This window comes from Eschrichtius robustus, chromosome 11 (assembly GCF_028021215.1).
Source record: "Eschrichtius robustus isolate mEscRob2 chromosome 11, mEscRob2.pri, whole genome shotgun sequence".
Taxonomy (NCBI): domain Eukaryota; kingdom Metazoa; phylum Chordata; class Mammalia; order Artiodactyla; family Eschrichtiidae; genus Eschrichtius; species Eschrichtius robustus.
The window spans coordinates 23625854-23646952 of record NC_090834.1 but is presented as its reverse complement, the minus strand read 5'-3'; the positions used below and the strand labels follow the sequence as shown (position 1 = coordinate 23646952).

Below are 21099 nucleotides of genomic sequence, written 5' to 3'. Positions count from 1 at the left end.
TTCTAATTAGTCATGCCATTTTCTACTTCATGTGCATAGTTCTGACCATTTTAAAGGGCAGGGCTTTTATTTGTTTATTTGCTTTATGAATGTTCAAAAACGTCAAAGATCTAGTTTCCGTAACTTAATGTAAGTGAGTTCCAGGGATGTTATTTTTATTTGTCCTATAATTCCTTTTATATAATATTTCACGTTTAGTAAGAACTCAGTAAATATTTTCTGACTTGGCCTTTAAAGTTTTTCTGATGATGTTAAGCAAGAAAAAACAATCACACCATCTTGTATATAAAATAATTATGGATAGTATAATGAAAAATACAATGCCAAGGAAGCAGCTGGAAAAGAACCATTAATACATGTTACTGTCTTCACCCTTCAGAGGCTTCTTTTTTTTCCCTTTAACTGAAAAGAAGCCATTAAGCCATTTTATTTACAGTTGACTCTTGAACAACACAGGTCTGAACTGCACAGGTCCACTTATACACAGGTTTTTTTTCTTTCTTTTCTTCTTTCTTTTTTTTTTTTTCTTTTGTCCACGCCACGTGGCTTGTGGATCTGTTTCCCGACCAGGGATTAAACCCAGGCCACGGCAGTGAAAGCCGAATCCTAACCACTAGACTACCAGGGAACTCCCAGCACAGGTTTTTTTCAGTGGTGAATACTACATTGCTGCACAGTCTGTGGTTGGTTGAATCCATGGATGCAGAAACGTGGATATAGAGATATGGAGGAACTGCATTTATGGAGGGCAGACTGATTAAGTTATTTGCAGATTTTCAGCTGAGTGGAGTGTGGTTACCCCTAACCCCTGTGTCGTTCAAGGGTCAACTGTATTTTAGCAGTTCCCTTTAAATAGTTGAAAAAATGAGAATACTCTTATATATGAGTTTAGAGAATAAAAAATAGCATTCAAGAATTGTCTTTTATATAATAGTGTTTTTATGCAACATCTTTTAGTATTAACAAGAGTGAGAATTTGCTGTTTCTCTTAACTGTTTGTCTTCATTCATCTAAGTTTTCTGTTTTTATTAATTTATTTTACCATCCTTCACATAGATTGACTCTCCTTCTTTAGTTAACTTCCAGTTCTATTCCTTAGTTAACGTTCAGTTTTTCTAGCCTACGATATTATTGATATTCTCCAGATATTTTTTCATGTGCCTTCTGGGACTGGCAAGACACCTTGAAGAGTATATTAAAGCTAGTTCAAGCAGGAAATAGAATAGAAAAATAAAGAGTCATAGATTCTTTGGCACTGACACTACTAAAAGTGATCAGCAAAACACTAGACCATGTTTGTGACGGTCATATTTGTTCAGCAAAGCTTGAGAAACAGTGGTGCGCAGTGGGTGTTATGTGCCAGGTTTTACATTAGTTAAGTGTGGTGTCATGTGCCAGATTTCACATACCCTTTGCTCAGAAGTTGTGAAGTTCAACTGTTGCTAGAGTAGTTCCTGAAAGGCTCTTTTAAAGCTAACACACCTAAGGAAATTGAATGAAAGTTCAAATGGGAAAATAAAGGAGGATGTGTGCCTGAGGGGGAGAGAGAGAATGAGAGACCACCCGAAAGGGAGAAAAAGTATGTTCTTCTACATGAAATGTCTTGTGGGAGGGATTTGTCCTGAACTTACTTAAAGGTGATAGAGAACATTGAGTCTAGAGACTGTCATTGCCTATAAAATGGGAAATTAAGAGACAAACTTATTAAGTGCTATTTGAGACTTTCACTTTGCCAGGGGACAGTACAGTTAACAGGTAGACAAAATATATAGTATGGCATACAATGATAACGATTATGGGCAGAAGAAACTGAATGGGGAAGTGCTAAGGCAGTGTTTGGGGTTGGGGATCATGTTGCATTTTTAAGAGGGTAGTCAGGGAAACCCTCCTTTAAAAGGTGGCTTTTTAGCAAAGACCTGAAAGAGATAAGGCAGTGAGCTGCGCCTGGGAGAAGCTTTTTTGTCAGAGGGATAGCAGATACATAAATCTTGGAGTTGCAGCTTAATTAGCATTTTTCATGAAAAACGGGAAAGCCAATTTGGCTAAAGCAGAAAGAGTAAGTGAGAATAGTAGGTGATGAAACCAGAGAAGTAAAAGGAGGAGTTTGAGATCCTACCACTGGACAGGTCTTACAAGGATTCTGACTTTTACTGTGGGTAAGGTTAAAGGCCAGTGGAGGATTCTGAGCAGAGGAGTGACAGGTCTACTTCCTTTTAAGCAAGATCTCTCTGGCTCCTTCACTGAAAAGAGCCTGAAGGAGAGCAAGGGTAAAAGCAGGGAGACTGCTTAGGAGACTTCTCCATAATTTTGGCTAAGGATGATGTTCTTAAAACTGGGTGGTAGTGATAATATGGGTGTAGAAAACAGGTTATCCATGGATGATGGCTTTAGTACCTGAAGTGACAGGGCCACATTTTAAGAGGAGGTTGTAAGAATTGAGGTATATTTGAAATAAAGAGATTATTAATGAAGAGACTTGGATTTAGTGTTTTTCTAAGAATGAATTGTAGCCGCAAGTGAAGGAATCTTTAGAAATGTCCATAGTTGAAATTCTTTTGGAAGATTTACAGGGCAAATGCTTTACTCTAAATATAACTTTCTGTTGTTCCACCACTTTTTCCACTCTCCTTTTGCTTGAATTAAGCCTTTGCCTTACCTGGATATTTTTCATACTTCCCCAAAACATGATGGCATAAGTAAATACTTCAAAAAAAGAATCTCCTTCTCAGTTATTCATAGATTAGTCAAAATTACATGCTCACAACTTTCCTATCTGATTTCCCTTTACTTGATTGAAGAACTCAGATAGGTGTTTATAATTAGTAAAAGTTTTACCCATTTCATTAAATCTTATAAAATTGTTCTAGTGACTAAACAAACAGAAGTGTAATTATAACTTGTATTTCCTTCATGTGATTTTTCTATACAATTTTATATTTTAAAATTCTGTATTTTTCCCCTACTTATAGTAAATTAGACTTTATCTTTCAGTTACATGACCGAAAACATTTTGTAATGTGGATAATTTTAATTCAGTGACTTTTATATGTAGATTTTAAAAACTCAGTGAACTGAATCATTTTATTTTCTTTTTGTTATGAGTCATATTGAAATAATGATTCTTTTTAGCACTACTGTCCAGATTAATTTCAAAAATCAACACTTATGCTGGGCAATATTTTATATTCTTATATCCTGATATTACAATATTCTTCCCCCAATAGCCGCAGCTTGGCAGAAGCCTGTTCAGAAGGAGATGTAAATGCTGTGCGAAAGTTACTCATTGAAGGGCGAAGTGTAAATGAACACACTGAGGAAGGGGAGAGCCTCCTTTGTTTAGCTGGTCCTGCTGAATATTATGAGCTTGCACAGGTTTGTATTATCAAAATAAAGCTGACAGTTTTTTGATTGTTTTGTGTTAATTTGGACTGTGTATTAAGGAAATAATAAAATAAAATCAACCATCAGGCTCATTTCAAGAAATAGTTTTGTTAGATACATTTTTTTTGTTTGTTGGCTCTTTTGCTTATTGGCTCTGTAGTATGACTAGGTAGGTGTTAACATAAATATATGTTCAAAAAATTTTGATGAAAATATCATTTTCTAATATCCTTTCAACTTTTTCTTTCATAAGGTTTTGTTGGCAATGCATGCCAATGTGGAAGATAGGTGGATCAAAGGTGACATTCCACCTTTAATGGCTGCTGCTAATGGAGGACATGTCAAAATTGTGAAGTTGCTGCTAGCTCATAAAGCTGATGTCAGTGCACAGTTTTCAACAGGTTATGCATACTTCTTTTTCAGTTTTTAAATATTAACACCCTCTGATAGTAATTAATTCACATGAAAGTGATCATTAGTGATGCTTTTGCAGTTATCAGTGCTGCACATTTGTATATATCTGTGCATTAGCCTTAAAGTACATAGAATATATTTTGAATGAAATTTCTCCTGTTTTGTGTATGAGTGCTATTAACTGGCCTTGGTTCTTTTCTATTAAACACTGGCCCAGTTAAAAGGACCATCCTCTTGGAAGTGGAGAGGATGGTCTCCACCTCTCAAACCCAAGTTTCCTATTTATCAGGGGAAAATGGAAGGGAAGGTAGGGAGAATAAGAAGGATATGCAACAGAAGGCAGGTCTGTCATTGCCTAGTGTTAATAAATTGCGGCCTATAGAAAAAGAAAGTATTATGAAAACATTGTGTTACACAAGAGACAATGTTAACCTAAATCAGTTTTTTTTTCCTTTCAAATTTGGGCATAGATGGATTTGTGTAAAAGCTCTAAAATATATGAAAATATATTTTGTATACTTCCTTCATGCAAGATTTTTAAATTTATTAAATATTTTAAATCATTTTAAAGGTCTGCATGTTCTGGTTTGAGGGGGTTTTAGGAATTCTTATTTTACCCAGAAGTTAACTTTTTTTCCCGTGTAACGTGGGAGATTTTTATCATTATGAGGGAATGTTTTTGAAATTATTTTAACTTTGGCCACCAGTTAACTGATGTGTAAATTTGCAGTGAAAACAGTACGTGATTAAAAGTAACGGTATGAGGTATATCTATATATGATGAATAATTATAATCCAAAGAAAAAATAAAGCTTGGGAAACATTTCTCTGATTAAAGTTAGAATCAGTGTAACTTTTTCCTCATGTGGAAAAAACTTTCCTCAAGTTAGTTTCAGAATTGCTCAGTGCTTTTATAACTCTACAATTGTGATAAGTGTATCTGATTTTCCACATGTGTTTGACCCTGATTTTTAAATGGAAAGAATAGGGAGTTGATTTCAGTAAGATAAAATGTAATGAAGAAAAGAATTATATACATAAGTGTAATAGCTAAATTTATTAAGATTATAGTCTCTCATTTCAGTTTTGTCTTTGATACTAGATAAACCTCTGTTTTATTTTGGTATTTTATGTTAATGTCTTTGTTTTTCTTCATTCAAATAGGCAATACAGCACTTACATATGCTTGTGCTGGAGGTTATGTAGATGTTGTAAAGTTGCTCTTGGAATCCGGTGCTAGTATTGAGGACCGTAATGAAAATGGTCATACTCCTCTTATGGAAGCTGGAAGTGCTGGACATGTGGAAGTAGCCAGATTGCTGCTAGAAAATGGGGCTGGCATTAATACGCATTCCAATGAATTTAAAGAGTGTGCCCTTACGTTAGCTTGTTACAAAGGTACAGTAAAGAACTTGTTTTTTTAAACAAAGTTTTTAAACTCATGCAATGACAGTTACTTCATATAGAATGGTTAGTCACTTAAAATAAAAAATAAATATGGTAATAGTACATTATAAATAAGTGTTTAAAGTGTTTTAGAATTTAAAAGTTTAATATATAAACTTTATATATTAAACTTTTAAAATATACACTCAATATTATAAATATTGTCAATGAAAAATGACTGTTGATCCAGTTGTTTTATTAGAAACAGTTATTTAATTTTAATATGCACTGTATTTTTTAATGCTTTTGTTTGTCAGAGTATCTTGCCTGGTTTACAGAAAAGAATCCAGAAGTATTTCGCTGTAAATGTAAAGTAAATGCAATAAAAGCTAGAATGAGGGGCTTCCCTGGCGGTCCAGTGGTTAAGACTCCGCGCTTCCACCGCAGGGGGCGTGGGTTAGATCCCTGGTAGGGGAACTAAGATCCCACGTGCTGCGCGATACGGCCAGTAAAGAAGGAAAGAAATAGAAGCTAGAGTGATTTATTAACAAGAAGGTGCTTAAGCTATTTCTCATGATACCAAGAAGAAAGGAAAAAAATTGAAGAGAAAGGAGGATATATGAAAAGAAAAATAAAGAGTGGTGTGGAGGGAGTTTGTATTCCAAAGAACAATTTTAGAGTATCATCAACACGTTTAATAAAGTTAGAAGGAAGAGCTGGTAGAAATTGAGAATACCTACCAATATATAGCTGTACAAAGGGGGTACATAGTGTTCTAAATGATGTCAATCAACCTGAAAATATTGATAATAGAGTCAAATATCTTCTTTTGGGGGGGGCAAGATAATTGTCTGGAAAGATACTTGGTCTTCAGCTAGTTAATCTAGATTCTAGATTCTAAAAAGACAGCCACAGAGCCAGCCGTTTTTCGGAATCAACCTTTTTGACAGATAAATTGCTATAAACTAAGAAACTTTTTGAAAAGAAAATTTCATGAAATTTTATACCTGCATAGCCATTCACTTCAATGTTTTCTACCATCTGCAGCTGTGTCATGATTGTATCATAAAATAAGTGATACATTTTTGACCCAGAGGCATCAAGAAAAAGCTCTTGCAAGGCAAGGTACAAAAGTGAAGGAGGCACTCACTCTCAATGGCTGAATCTTCACGTACACTAGCTTGTGAGTGAATGTCTCCTTAAATTTTGCACCCAGGGCTTTGATTCCTTCCCCCTTGTGTTGGCCCTCCTGTTGTTTTGTTTCATTCTATCAGTACTTCAGAGTGGCCAGGGTTTTGTTAGGTCTTTTGGAATCACTTCACTTAAAAAACATGGCTAAAATACTCCTTAGCCACATAAATGACTAAAATTTAAGTTAAATGTAAAAATGTGCTCTAAAGGACTTTTGATTATCTCGTGTTACAGATAATTCAGATTAAGGGTACTTAGGAAGCACACCTGAGGTCTCTTACTGCTCCAGTTGTGTTTAGTAGTTACGCAGAGGTTGATCTTCATTGGGAGGGGAGGAATTAAGCCTTGGGGCAGCCTCTCCAGGGCAGGCTGATTGGGTGGCTCTGTCTCACCTTTCCATCAAATACTTTTGAAACCGGAACTAGCTCCATTTTGCTACTGAGACCCAGCTGGCCAATGAGCTTTGAGATGGGGCTATGTATAACTACTCTTCCCTCTGTCCTATGCTTGTAGCCCCACCATGCTGAGGTTGGGGCTTGCAGGCTTTTGTTAGAGAAACTGGATATAGAACTGAGCTGGTGGAGAACATCTCTACTACTTCCAAGGATCCATGGACACTCTTACTTTCCTCTATTTCTGGTGAGGTCTCTTAGGATACAGATTGACAAGGAGGAGATGGGGAAGGGATAGAATTCAGGCTGAGACTAAGCACTGATGTGGATCTTTGGGAAGGGAGAATGACAGAGAGGAAGGAGAGATCGTTTGTTAACAAAAACAAGGCATGGCAGGTGCTACACTTATTCACCAGAGTTAATTTGAACTGTTCATGATTCCGCCATCCACTCCTTCCTCCATTCCCAGTTGACTGAAAATTGACTGCAGCTCATTCCAGATGAAGTTGGAAAAAAATTAGTCACTTTTCTACTGTTTCTTACATAGTATCTGAAGTCCTTTTTAAAATATAATTTATGTTCATTGTAACTACTCACAAGGTAATCTTTATCTGAACTGAAGCATATGGTTTATTTGAAACTCCATAAATATATGTGTGTGTGTATATATATGTATGTGTATATATATATTTATATCTAAATAAATGAATAAATATAAATGGTGTTGTTTCAAGAATATTTTTATATATACGGTTTCCAACTTACAAGCAGGTTGTTCCTAAAATGTCTGTGATGTAGTTGTTGAAACTTAAAGCTCATTTCCTCATAGAAATAACTTCAGTGATGATTATCATCCCAGGCTACTAGGTCACAAAATCTAATTTAGTCTACAGTATAAGTAAAATAACTATGGCATGCCTGGGCCCTAAAAAGGTTGTAGAGGGGATATTCTGGGTGTTGCATTTTAGGGCCACCTTTGCTCACCTACAGCAAGGATTTTAGTAATAGCAGTTTCTAGGGTAACAGGGTAAGGAGTAGAACAGCACAGATCACTTGTATAATTTGTGTTGGGCAGTTGAGGGTGGCTTGTAGCTGACTTTAGTATTATGGTAATAAATGTATTGCTATAAGTGAAATATAACTTTTCAAAATATTGTAATTTTATTTTTGGGGAATAATAAAATATTTTTAAGAAATCTTATAAACTTTTGGTTTAGGACATCTAGAGATGGTGCGATTTCTTTTGGAAGCAGGCGCAGATCAAGAGCATAAAACAGATGAAATGCACACTGCTTTTAATGGAGGCTTGCATGGTAAGATTGGTGAAATACATACATGAAATATATTTATATATTAGGTAGAGACAGAGCCAGTGTATAGTGAGTGAGTGCCGTTTCCTTGGGTTCAAAGATTCTGTTTATCATGACTTGTGGATCAGAACCTCAGCTATCTGAGTTATAAGAGCCAGTTGTGCAATATTAACTTCTATCAGAGGTGCTTTCTGAAGCTTTGTAGCACTACCTTCATTTTCTGGTTTTATGTAATTGGCACAAAAAGTGACTTTTTAAAAGATGGATCAAGGATATTAAAAATGAGAACATAATCCACAGAGTATGCACATAATACTACTAAGTAAAACATGTTCATCAAACCCGTAATGTAAAATTTATGAAAAATTTGAAATTAGAATATTATTTGCATTACATAATTCCCCCTCTGTCATTCTCCTTTCCCAAGGATCCCTTTCCAAAGATTCTCCCTTCCCAAAGATCCTCTATCGTGGTCTTTTCTCAGCCCTGAATTCCTTTTTTTAAGAACTTTTTTTAAAATTTGTACTTGAGAATGCGTAATTATAGTACTCTTAAACTTTTGTATCTCAGTCTATGACTTGTGGCACAGAAATGAGTCAGAATAACATTATAGACAGATTTATGAGAAAAACACACCAAAGATAAAACAGACCCCAAATTAACTTTAAGTTTCTTGTCTCAACTTCCCTTCAGAGAATGATTATTGAAAGGATGTTAAATTTTAATTACTAATTAAAAAAAAATTAAGTAGCCATTTAAGACTTGAGTTATTTTTTGTTTTTCTTATTGCCATACCAGTGTTTGCTTTAGTAACTTATTCTTTTGATTAAACAAGTTTTCTGGGAGGGTTTTGAGTTCCCCATCTGTGATAGTAATATCCTTCTCTAGGGTTGTTGTGAGGATTAAATGACATAATGTGTCTAAGGAACTTAAAACATCCTTGCCACCCCCATGAGAAACAAACTATATGTAGATTAAAAAATTAAAGTGGAATATTCTGTAGACCTACTCTGCATGCAATGAAAGTGTTATAAGTAGATGAAAGATACTAGTAGGGGCCATACGTTTGGAGACTTGCTAAGAGAATGAGGTTTTAAACTGGACTTTAAAGGAAATGTAGGAGTTGACTACTTATGGAGGGAGAAAATTCTGAGCTAAAGGAACAGCAAAGTAACCACAGTGATAAGACTTTAAAGTTGTGTAATATGGCAAGTACCAAGGCAAAAATGGGCATGACATGTTCAAAAGAAGATGAAATGTCTGTGAGGTAATACAGAAGGAAAAATTGTGTCAAAGGAAGAAAGAATGGAAAAGTGAGCCTTGGGGTTGCCAGTATTTAGGGAAACTGTGAGAAAGGGAGACCGGTAAAGAAGACGGAAGATATTAAGAGAGAACTTCTTTTTCTTTTTCTTAATTTTCACTGGCATTTGATTGTCGAGCAACAAAGGAATTGTCATGTACATATTGTGTTCCCTTTTCCCTAACACATCATGCTCAATTCCCCCACTCCTCTAAAAAGTATTGGATTTTTCTTTTTCTACCTAGCCAAAACTTTGCTTATCCTTAAGGTTTCTATGAAAATCCTGCTTTCCCTTTCTAAACTTTATGCTTTTAGCATGTAAGCTTATACTATGCAGTGTTGATGTTATCTCACAGTAATCTCTTATTTTATGTGCTTACTGGTTTTTTTTTTTTCTGATGGTTAATAAGCTTTTTGATTGAAGGTATTTTTCTACATATTTTATATCCTCAATTGCTATTTACTACTAGAGTAAACTGTAGATATGTCTTAATTAATGCTTGCTTACTCACCTGTTAAATGTAGATTTATTAATTCTTATTTGAATTGAGATCAGTAAACTTCATTGTATAGCAATTGAGAAGTATTTTTAAAGATTTTTTAATGGTGCTGATTCAGTTTTTTTACTTGCATTGTAATCAGGATGGCCACACTGAAGTAGCTAGGTTACTTCGTGACAGTGGTGCCCAAGTGAACATGCCTGCTGATTCATTTGAATCACCATTGACTTTGGCTGCATGTGGTGGGCACGTGGAACTTGCGGCTTTACTTATTGAAAGAGGAGCTAGCCTGGAAGAGGTCAACGATGAAGATTATACACCATTGATGGAAGCTGCTCGTGAAGGACATGAAGAAATGGTGGCATTACTTTTAGGCCAAGGTAACCAATACCAATCAAGACACTAACGCATAAATGTGTAAAATGTAAGATTATGATTTTATAAAATTGAATTTATTTCATTTTTCTAGTAGATTTGTAATGAGGTGCTATCACAAAAACTAAAGATGAAATATTTTCTTTGAAAACAGCTCTCATACTGTACTCAATAAAATCAGATGGACTTCTTTAGTATTTAAGAGCTTTCAAGCCATTTTGTGCTGTGTTAATAAAAATAGAAAGAAGTGGGGGTGGGATAGGGTTGTAGGTTATGTGGGGGCATGTATGAGATTCAGCATTTCTGCAGCTAATATATTGAGAGAATGCCTCGTAGGGCAGAATACCTATTAATAAATATTTTCTAGATGTTTCTAGTGTTTCATAAAGTATGCTATGGGAAATCTTGCCATAAGGACTAACTTGATGAGAATGCAAGAATGCACGTATAAGAAGCTGTCAGGGAGCTCGGTACACAGTGGGCTTCTCTTTTGGGGAAAGTGAAACAGTTACTTGACTGTATTAAGATACCTTAAGTTTAGAAGTAATCTCGCATCTCTATCCATATTGGTAGCCTGGTTTTATATCTCTTTTACTAATAAAGGTTTTGTTTGTACAAATTTAAGAGGAATGGCACATTCTTCAAAAACGTTTTACTGAGAGGTAATATTGACTAGAATTTTAAAAGCATAGTTTTCGGAGCAGACTTCTTCTGTTTGAATCACAAATCCACTGCTTGCCGATTTTGTAACTTTAGGCAAGTTTCTAACCTTCTGAGCCTCAATTTTGTTGTCTGTAGGGTTGTTGTGACAGTTTATAGATGTGTATGAAGCTTTTCGAACACTGTCATATAGTGCCTGTTAAGTGTTAACTGTGGTGATGGTGGTAGTAGTGATGATGATAATGTTGTTGTGACCTTGGGCAAGTTAGTTAATCTCAATTTCCATAGCTGTAAAGATGGAGCTAACAAAAATATGTAAAATGCTTTAAATATTGCCTGACAAATAACAGCATATTAAATATTATCTATTATCATTTTCATCAACATCTTTATCATCATTATTTTGAATCTTTCTAACGAGGGAATGTGGTTTATTTTCTAAGGCCTTAAATCACATGACTTGTACCTTCTGGCTGAATAAATCTTATTCCAGCAGTGTACATCAAATATGGACTAGTGGATGTGGTGTTGATAGTTTTATTTTTAACTGCCTCCTAGAATAGGAGAGAGGTACTTCATCATTTAGTAAATTAATATAAATGTTCATTTTTTGAAGTATAGTTTACTAGGAAATAATCATGTTTTGCTTATCTCTGGAATAAGTTAATGACTTTCTTTAAATAATTAGAATCTTTATTTTAGGAGCAAATATCAATGCACAGACAGAAGAAACTCAAGAAACTGCCTTGACTTTGGCTTGCTGTGGAGGCTTTCTGGAAGTGGCAGACTTTCTAATTAAGGCAGGAGCTGATATAGAACTAGGGTGTTCTACCCCTTTAATGGAAGCTGCTCAAGAGGGTCATTTGGAGTTAGTTAAATACTCATTAGCCGCAGGTAGGCATTTTTGCATTTGGGAGTTTTTTTACATGATTTCTTTAAGTAAAAATATTACAATGCAGATAGCTTTTTTTTGATGTATGATGCACTGAATGTGTATAGAAAAATCATGTGATAAATTTTTTAGTGTATTCTGAATAATTTACCTTATTGCTGTTTGAAATATCTGCAGTTTTAAGTTTAAGCAGTAATCTACTTCTAATTTTTTTTTCTTTTTTGCTTTTAAAGATGCTGACAATATTCTCTATTTCTAGAAATGGATAAGGCTGTTTTGTCTAATTTGAGGAGATATGGCTTATCTAGAAGAAATTTCAGTATCCACATTTGTGTCTTATGATTCTTTTATTAAGGCTGTGTATCTAACACTACTGCAGGAGCTAATGTTCATGCAACAACAGCAACAGGGGATACAGCACAAACATACGCCTGTGAAAATGGTCATACTGATGTAGCAGATGTCTTACTTCAGGCAGGAGCAGATCTGGTAAGCTATGTCACTTTCTAAATCTTAATATTTAAAGCTAAGGCAAGAAATTAATTGAAAGGAGATTATAGACAAAAGGTATTTCTTTACTTCTAATTTTATGTTGGCCTTTTTGCCATTCTTTATCTCATTTAGTCATATTTTTTTCCTATGCTGTTTGGTGTCCATTCTTATTTTCCTTGTTAGCAGGACTATCCAGTGTACTACCCCTTTTCCCCTACAAAAAAGGGAAAATTTTGTGTTTGATATGTTAATAATTAATCGTAATAATTAATACAAATTTTCCCTTAAGTACTTAGCTATTTTTAGAAGCTTTTCTGATTTGTCATAAAAAGGCAAATATGGCTTAGAGGCGGCATTTCACTGTTGTTTAGGAAATAAATTGTACCTATACCATTCAAAGCATTATTAAATAAAGGAGTTAAAAAGATAAGTATTCAGTAAATAATATTTTTCCCTCAAATAACTTTTTATTTAGTGAGAAGGATAAAATACTGAGATCATTTTTTTAAAATATTTATTTATTTATTTATTTATTTTGGGCCGCGTTGGGTCGGGCTTTCTCTAGTTGCGGTGAGCGGGGGCTACTCTTCGTTGTGGTGCGCAGGCTTCTCATTGCAGTGGTTTCTCTTGTTGTGGAGCATGGGCTCTAGGTGCATGGGCTTCAGTAGTTGTGGCACTCAGGCTCAGTAGTTGTGGCACACGGGCTTAGTTGCTCCACGGCATGTGGGATCTTCCCGGACCAGGGCTCGAACCCGTGTCCCCTGCATTGGCAGGCGGATTGTTAGCCACTGCGCCACCAGGGAAGTCCCTACTGAGGTCATTTTAAGGTAGATTACAAAGAGATGTCATAGGGAAAGGACAGACAGTCAAAAAGCTCAGAAGAGGTGAAGACGTCATCTGAGATGTTATGTTTGGGGCTGGGTAACGTTTAGAAAGGTAGATACTGTGCTCTTGTTACAAAAGAGATACTCCACTTGGAAGAAATAGTATGAGTACAGCCTGAGAGGTAGGGAAGAATAAAGCAATTGTGTGTGGGGAAAATAGTCATTCTTCCAGTTTAGCCTGTGAGGGAGTAAGAAAGGTAGGTTTTAGTTAAAACATAAGCACCCGTGTGTTCATGGTGCTGAGATTAATAAGTAAATGTGTTTTCCTGTAGAAGTTCATAGTTTATGACAGAAACTCACATGCAGGCAGAAACAGGCTCCTCAATTAACTGGTTTCTTAACTTAAAATTTACTTAACTTCTCTTTCCTCATTTATGAAAGGAGAGGGTTAAATTAGATTACTGTTGTGGCCTCCTTCAGCTCTGTCTGTGTTGGTACAACGCTTGGAGAACTTATGACGCACATTATATTCTAGCTAGTCATGTGCATATTCCTCTTATTAGGTTTTGAGCTTCTTCAGCTTAGGAACTAAATTTCCAGTGTTTACTACAGTGACTGTGAAACATACAGCAATGTAATCTTGCTTAGTGAATTGCAATTAAAACAACTTAGTGGGGCTTCCCTGGTGGCGCAGTGGTTGAGAATCTGCCTGCCAATGCAGGGGACACAGGTTCGAGCCCTGGTCTGGGAAGATCCCACATGCCGCGGAGCAACTAAGCCCGTGAGCCACAATTACTGAGCCTGCGCGTCTGGAGCCTGTGCTCCAGCAACAAGAGAGGCCGCGATAGTGAGAGGCCCGCGCACCGCGATGAAGAGTGGCCCCCGCTTGCCACGGCTAGGGGAAGCCCTCGCACAGAAACGAAGACCCAACACAGCCATAAATAAATAAATAAATAAATAAGTTAAAAAAAAAAAACAACTTAGTGTATGACTTAAGAGAAAAATCATCAGATGTAAGTGTAAAAAATATTGACATATAAAATGCTTTATAAAAGGTGTTTTTTTCTCAAACCATTATACTGTAAGATCTGAAAATTTTTCCTATGCTGATATTCTGAATTGCAAAAATACAGCTGGTTTGCCATCCTTTTGAAACCCAGAAATCTCTAGTAATATCTTATAATTGATGGTATTAAATGTCACTAGCCTTGTTATTTTTATGTACGGTAAAATAGAGATAATGGGAAGTCTGTAAAGGCAGAGAGTGATATATTTAGAGAAATTCATACACGTAGGATACAAACTTATGAAAAGAAAATCACTTGTAGTGGATTAGGATAATGTTGATTGTTTGGAGAGGGCTGTGCTAGAGTGCCATTCATTGTTCAAGTTCCACAGTCCTTTTCGTAGAGAGAAGGAAAAATTACCCAGATGGATTTCGATGAGGGTGTAACAATCACATGAATATAACCCCAGTTCTTAATTTATCTATATTTCCATAGAACATGTTTCTAATTTGAGATTGTTTAAATTAAAGAATATATTCCTTGATTTACTTCAAAGCATGTTATTTAATATATTTAGATTCTGAAATTTGTTCAGTTCTCTTCCTTTTGATTTTCATGAAAAAGAAAAATTGTTCATTAGAAATTAAATATCAAGTAAGTCTGTGTTTTTTAAACAGGAGCATGAATCTGAAGGTGGAAGAACTCCTTTAATGAAAGCTGCAAGAGCTGGTCATGTTTGTACCGTTCAGTTCCTAATTAGTAAAGGTAGGTTTGTGTAAGGCAGTAATTTTTTTCCACAGGTATCTATCCCCTGCCCTTGCGTATTAAGAGATTTACAGGTAAAGGACATTTTGGAGGTGTCACGTGGTAGAGGGATGCTACTGAGATTTTTGTGAGTGGGTAGTTGATAAACATCCTGCAACACATAGAACCATTCCAAACTGTGAGGAGTTCTGATACCGAATACCACCCTTGTTAAAAACCATTTCAATACAGAAAAATTTCTCTCTGTAAAAAACTTTGAGGGTTTAGATACCTTGAAGTCTTTTCTGTTCATGTAATAATATATCTTGAAACCTGGATTTTTATGTTGTTTCTGCCACTGATTAATTTGAGGGCAAGTCACTTTTCTTCTTTATATTTCCTTGGGCCTAAGTTTCCTTCTTTGTAAAATATAGAGAGGTGGTCATAAATATAGCACCCCCCAAAAAAATCAAAATTGAAATGGAACAAATATGCCAAAAATGCATTTTCATTCATGGTCATTTATTCTACTTTGAATACCAAAATCCTTAATAGCAAAAGTAGCATATTATTACTTCCTTTAAATGACTTTTTAGGTATTCACTGTATAAGTTCAAGTTGAAAGTTTTTCATGAACTTAAGTATAGAAGATTAGAGATTTCATTATATTCTTAAGTATAGGAGATTAAAGATTTTACTTTTGATTCAACATTAGTAAAAGTGAGACTGTGTAGACCATATACAATTAAAAAGGCAAAATGTGCCATTTCCTTCTTACCAAAAATACTAAAGTTTGAAATCATTTGTAGGTAAAGAAAATAAATCAGAAATAACTTACTGGTCAAATTATTTTAGGCAATTTTAACGCTTCCTTGTGTTATATGTTTATAAATAAGACATAGTATTCTCAAGAATGAAATTATTTTCCGTTATTATCTTCTCTCTTCTTTGGTTAATTTTAATGAATCTGATTCCAGTTTCTTCCTGGTATTTTACTTCCATTTCCCACATGCATAGCACAGTGCTCCAAATCAGGGATGAATTCATATTAAGGGGAAAATGTACCTGTTTTCATTCTCAGATATTTCCCAATGAAAAAAGATTATACTACTATTACTTACTATTTTTTGTTAATTCCTTCCATATTTGGCCCATAGAGGGCAGTGTGGTTTATTTTTTATTGGTTTTCAGTCATCTTTCCCACTGAAGATATTAAAATGTAGATAAAATTTTATATTTTACTTTTTTAAAACAGTGATTATATTAGGAATAATATATACTTTTATCATTATCTTTTAATGGTACATACTGAAACATTTATGGATAAAATTATATCATGTTTGTCTGGGATTTGTTTTAGAATAATTCAAGATGGGAGAGGAGAATGGATGTGGGTATATGTGAAATGAGATTGGCCATGTTTATAATGATTGAAGCTGGGTAATGGGTATGTGGGGCTTCATTATACTGTTCTCTCTACTCTTCGATTTTGAAGTTTACCATAATTTAAGAAACAACACTCTATTAACATGATTTTTCATGCCTTGTCTGTCTTAGGAGCAAATGTGAATAGAACCACAGCTAACAATGACCATACTGTACTGTCCCTGGCTTGTGCAGGGGGTCATCTGGCAGTGGTGGAACTACTTTTGGCTCATGGGGCAGATCCTACTCACCGTTTAAAAGTATGTAACTCAAATGTTTCAGGTAACATTGTGAATTAATCTTCACTCTTGAGCATAACAAATTATTATCTGTAAGTTCCACTTGTATATTGGCATTCTAAATGTGTTCATTTTCTTCTGTTTTTAGAGGAAAGTGTTCTTTACTAAACCTAAAACTTTAGTGTGTCTGGGGCCTGTTGGCTATATCTTCCTTATGTTTCTGTAAATTAACTTTAAAAAAAAATTTTTTCCCCTTCCATATTCACTCTTTTAGGATGGCTCGACTATGTTGATAGAAGCAGCAAAAGGTGGTCATACAAGCGTTGTTTGCTATCTTTTGGACTATCCTAATAACTTGCTTTCAGCCCCTCCACCAGATGTCACTCAGTTAACGCCCCCATCCCACGATTTAAATAGGGTAAGCTTCTAAACTAAAGCATTTTATGTTATATCATCTTTTTCCCTTTTTCGGTCATAGTTCAAGATTAAACTAGATTGTTTTTCGTTATAATATGTAGTTCTTTTTATAGATAACATGCTTGATATGGTTAATGAACATCTGGTGTAATATTCAGATTCTAGATTGATATGATTTTGCTTTGCTTTCTTACTGTGTCCAGAATAATCTTTTGATTTCAAAGTTCATTAAAAAAATGTCATGGAGGGAATTCCCTGGCGTCCAGTGGTTGGGACTCAGCGCTTTCACTGCTGGGTCCCGGGTTCAATCCTTGGTCGGGGAACTAAGATCCCATCGCGCAAGCTGTGCGGCATGGCCGAAAAAAAAAGTCATGGAAAATAATTTGATACCAGCACATTTTAAGTAAATATGTCACCTGAGATTGTCATATGAAAAAATATTTTGAATGGATCTTTGTAACTTATTCTTCATTTAAAGCAAATTATATAATGGGAGGTGTAGGAAAAGCAGATATAGAATCAGTTTCATTTGTCTTAGGCTCCTCGTGTACCGGTTCAAGCACTGCCCATGGTTGTCCCACCTCAGGAGCCTGACAAACCACCTGCCAATGTTGCCACTACTCTTCCCATCAGGAATAAAGGTCAGTTATACTTCTAAAGACTTACAAGTTGTCCAAGTAAAAATGATAAGATTGCAAAAAAAACCCCAAAACTAGCCATTTAAAATTATTATTCCACAAAAATTGAATTTTACTAGGTCGGCATAATTGAAGATTTTTTTTTAAACAATGAAAAAAGCATGTTATTGGGAGAGAACATAGTTAAGAACACTAATTTGTGCTGGAATCAGAAGTATTAGCAGTAGAAATTCAGATGCTCATCTTTGATGCAATTCCGATTATCCATGATTTCCTCTAATAACTAGTCATTTCTATTCATGTTAAAATGTTAGGCTGCGTATAATTGGGTGACATTTTTGTAAATTACTAAAATTTCTGTAGTGAGATGAGGCATAAGATTAATAAGCTAGGTCAAAATTAAATTTTATTTTAGAATAACTGGTTTTAATGTAGATTTTATATCTGGAATACCTTTTCTCAACCAAGAATTCAAAGTTACTTCAGATATAGTTGTTTGTTGCTCTAGAACTCTGAGGTCCATATTTGATTTGTGGAAGTTACATCATGCATGTTCATAAGTTATGTCCCAAAAGATTACAGCTACCAGTTTGAATCAGTTTTTCCTTTTAGAAAGTTTTACCTGAGGAACCAATGTGTTTTTAAGTTTTTGGTTTTTGGCTACCTATATTATTTTACCAACAAGAATACTAAGTATTTCCACCAGTTCTTTTCAATCACCACTACCAATCTAGAGCCTTGGCCCCTTTTTCAGTTGGTATAGCAAGCAAATGATTGCTATACCGATAGGCAGATATGTTTATTCACCTGGCTGTCAGAAGATACAGTGGATGTCATAGTTCAGCATCTTTTCTTCCAGGGAAACTGAATCCCAGTTCCCTACTGGCCAGGTAGCTTTGTGAATATGTGAATTTCTATCTTAACCTTTATCAGTCTTGAAGATGGTAGGCCCCAACAAAGACATATATTTTAGTTAGATTTTAATTTCCTGGTACTTCTCAGTGGTTTGAGTACTCTTTGTGTGCATGTGTGTGTGTTTAAAAGGCACAGACTATTAAATGTAGAAAAACCTTGACTTAGAGGTTTAAGTTTTCCCTACATCTTAATAATTTAGCATTATTTTTCTGTTCTTATGATAAGTTTTTACATCTTTATGACCAGATGAGGTATCTATCTACACATAGCCTTAGATTTTACTTTAATTGTACCACTTAGATATCACAAACCTGCATCCCTCTATTGTCTAATTTTAACCATGTGATATTTTTAAAATTCTGAAATTAATTTCCCAAAGATTACTCTATGCACATAAAATACATACATTTTATATTTATGATAAAGAAGGTGGATTTGTTTTTAACTCCTTAACAGTGCATTTTCACCTTCTGTGGACATAATAACTTGGTGCATAACTGTTGGCACTAAACCTCCCAACAGTAACTCTGTAATGAGGATGCCATTCATGTGCACTTCTGAGGGGGTTTCTTTTTCACACAGCTGCTTCCAAACAAAAGTCCAGCAGCCATTTGCCAGCAAACAGCCAGGATGTACAGGGTTACATCACCAATCAGTCTCCAGAGAGCATTGTAGAAGAGGCTCAGGGCAAGTTAACAGAAGTGGAACAGAGAATAAAAGAAGCCATAGAAAAGAATGCACAGCTGCAGTCCTTGGAACTGGCTCATGCTGACCAACTTACCAAGGAGAAGATCGAGGAGCTGAACAAAACAACGAGGAGCAAATTCAGAAGAAACAAAAGATTTTGGAGGAACTACAGAAAGTAGAACGAGAATTACAACTGAAAACTCAGCAGCAGCTAAAAAAGCAGTATCTAGAGGTTAAAGCTCAAAGAATTCAACTTCAGCAGCAGCAGCAACAGTCTTGCCAACATCTGGGACTGCTAACTCCTGTTGGGGTTGGAGAACAGCTTTCCGGGGGAGACTATGCACGGTTACAGCAAGTGAATCCCGTTCTGCTTAAAGATGAACCCCAGCAAACTGCTGCTCAGATGGGTTTTGCACCAGTCCAGCCTCTGGCCATGCCTCAAGCTTTGCCTCTGGCGGCAGGTCGCTTGCCTCCAGGGTCCATCGCAAATCTTACAGAACTGCAAGGAGTGATGGTTGGACAGCCAGTACTGGGCCAAGCACAGTTGGCAGGGCTGGGGCAAGGAGTTCTGACAGAAACACAACAAGGGTTAATGGTAGCCAGCCCTGCTCAGACCCTCAATGACACGCTGGATGACATCGTGGCAGGTGGGTTATATTGTTATGAGCAGGTATCAAATATGATTTACTTAAGGCGAGTAAGAGTGTGCCAGAATTTTTTGCCGTTATCAAACTTGAGAACTATTTTTGGACTCTTGAACCATGTATATCTTTAGAAATATTAGTTCAATCTCAGACGTTCTCAGATGGATACAGGTCAAATGAAAGATTAGCTCATTCAATGCAAGTGGCTGAAACTTCCTGACTTAGGTGGGTAGGCTGGGAATCTAGGTTTTTCAGTAGTCAGGTTGATGTTTGATTTTTTTGTTTGTTTTTGTTTTTGTTTTTTCCCTTTAAGTTCAGAATACTGATAGAATTTTGGCTTTTTTGCTTCTGTATTCACACCAATAAACCGGGAAACTGATAGAAGTTGAAGTGCAAAACTAGTAGGATATATCGGAAAGCTTATTTGTGAACAGAAATACTTTATATTGTAATGGATCAGACTTCAAACCTGATGGATATTTAAAAGAAACAAAAAACGTAAATACTTTTACAACAATAATAAAGTACCAAACCAAATAAGGTTTGATTATACTGTATGTCAGTGATTTATCCCCTGTGAATGTTAATGTATAGTTTCTTTCTAATTGTATTATGAGAAGGTGTGGTCCCCTGATAGTATCATAAATGATATATCTTTAAATGGGTAGGCAGAGAAATTTTTTTCCATTTTAATTAGTTTCATTGGCAAAAAGAAATATTTTAGGGGTGGTTTTGATGGTTCTAGTTTTGGGTACTTAGTTTTTGTGAGTTCTGTAACAAAGTAGTAGAATGAGATTTTACAGGATTATAAGCCATGAGAATACTGTACTGAAAAGAATAATTTTCTTCATTTAAAAAAACGTAAAGAAAAAAAAAAACCAGAAAAAGAAGGAACAGGGGAAAACAAAGGGAGTAAATAGGTGAATTTTGATAATTTTCTTCTGCTCTCTTCCCCCCTTTTAATTCTTTGGTCTGTACTTAAAGGTTGATTGAATTTTCTCTTATTTTGAAACTATGTTTAAGTAGCACTATATATTATGATGAGATTATACATAATTTAACTTTAATCTTTTAAAAGAATAAAAGAAAATGAAATTGCATAGTGTTGAGATATTTAGCTAACATTCAGAAACTAAGAAACTAGCTAATGAGACAGATTTTGTACTTAGAAATTGCTCTAAAGTTTCCCAGTCCTCTTTTAGTATCACCTCAACAATAGTATGTGGAATGAAAGTCTCTGCTAATCTTAGAGGGTACAGTAACTAC

The 21099-nt window shown here is 35.3% G+C and overlaps 1 protein-coding gene across 1 annotated transcript in view; it reads left to right on the top strand.

Annotated features, from left to right (window-relative positions):
* Window positions 1–21099, top strand: part of LOC137772152 (ankyrin repeat domain-containing protein 17-like) — a 45647-nt gene that overhangs the window by 6405 nt on the left and 18143 nt on the right. The window contains 14 exon segments of the mRNA XM_068556055.1: window positions 3225–3372; window positions 3635–3782; window positions 4960–5193; window positions 7982–8058; window positions 8060–8077; window positions 10017–10254; window positions 11612–11803; window positions 12181–12290; window positions 14802–14889; window positions 16426–16553; window positions 16807–16950; window positions 17488–17590; window positions 19085–19312; window positions 19315–19836. Coding sequence (XP_068412156.1) covers window positions 3225–3372; window positions 3635–3782; window positions 4960–5193; window positions 7982–8058; window positions 8060–8077; window positions 10017–10254; window positions 11612–11803; window positions 12181–12290; window positions 14802–14889; window positions 16426–16553; window positions 16807–16950; window positions 17488–17590; window positions 19085–19312; window positions 19315–19836 — 2378 coding nt within the window.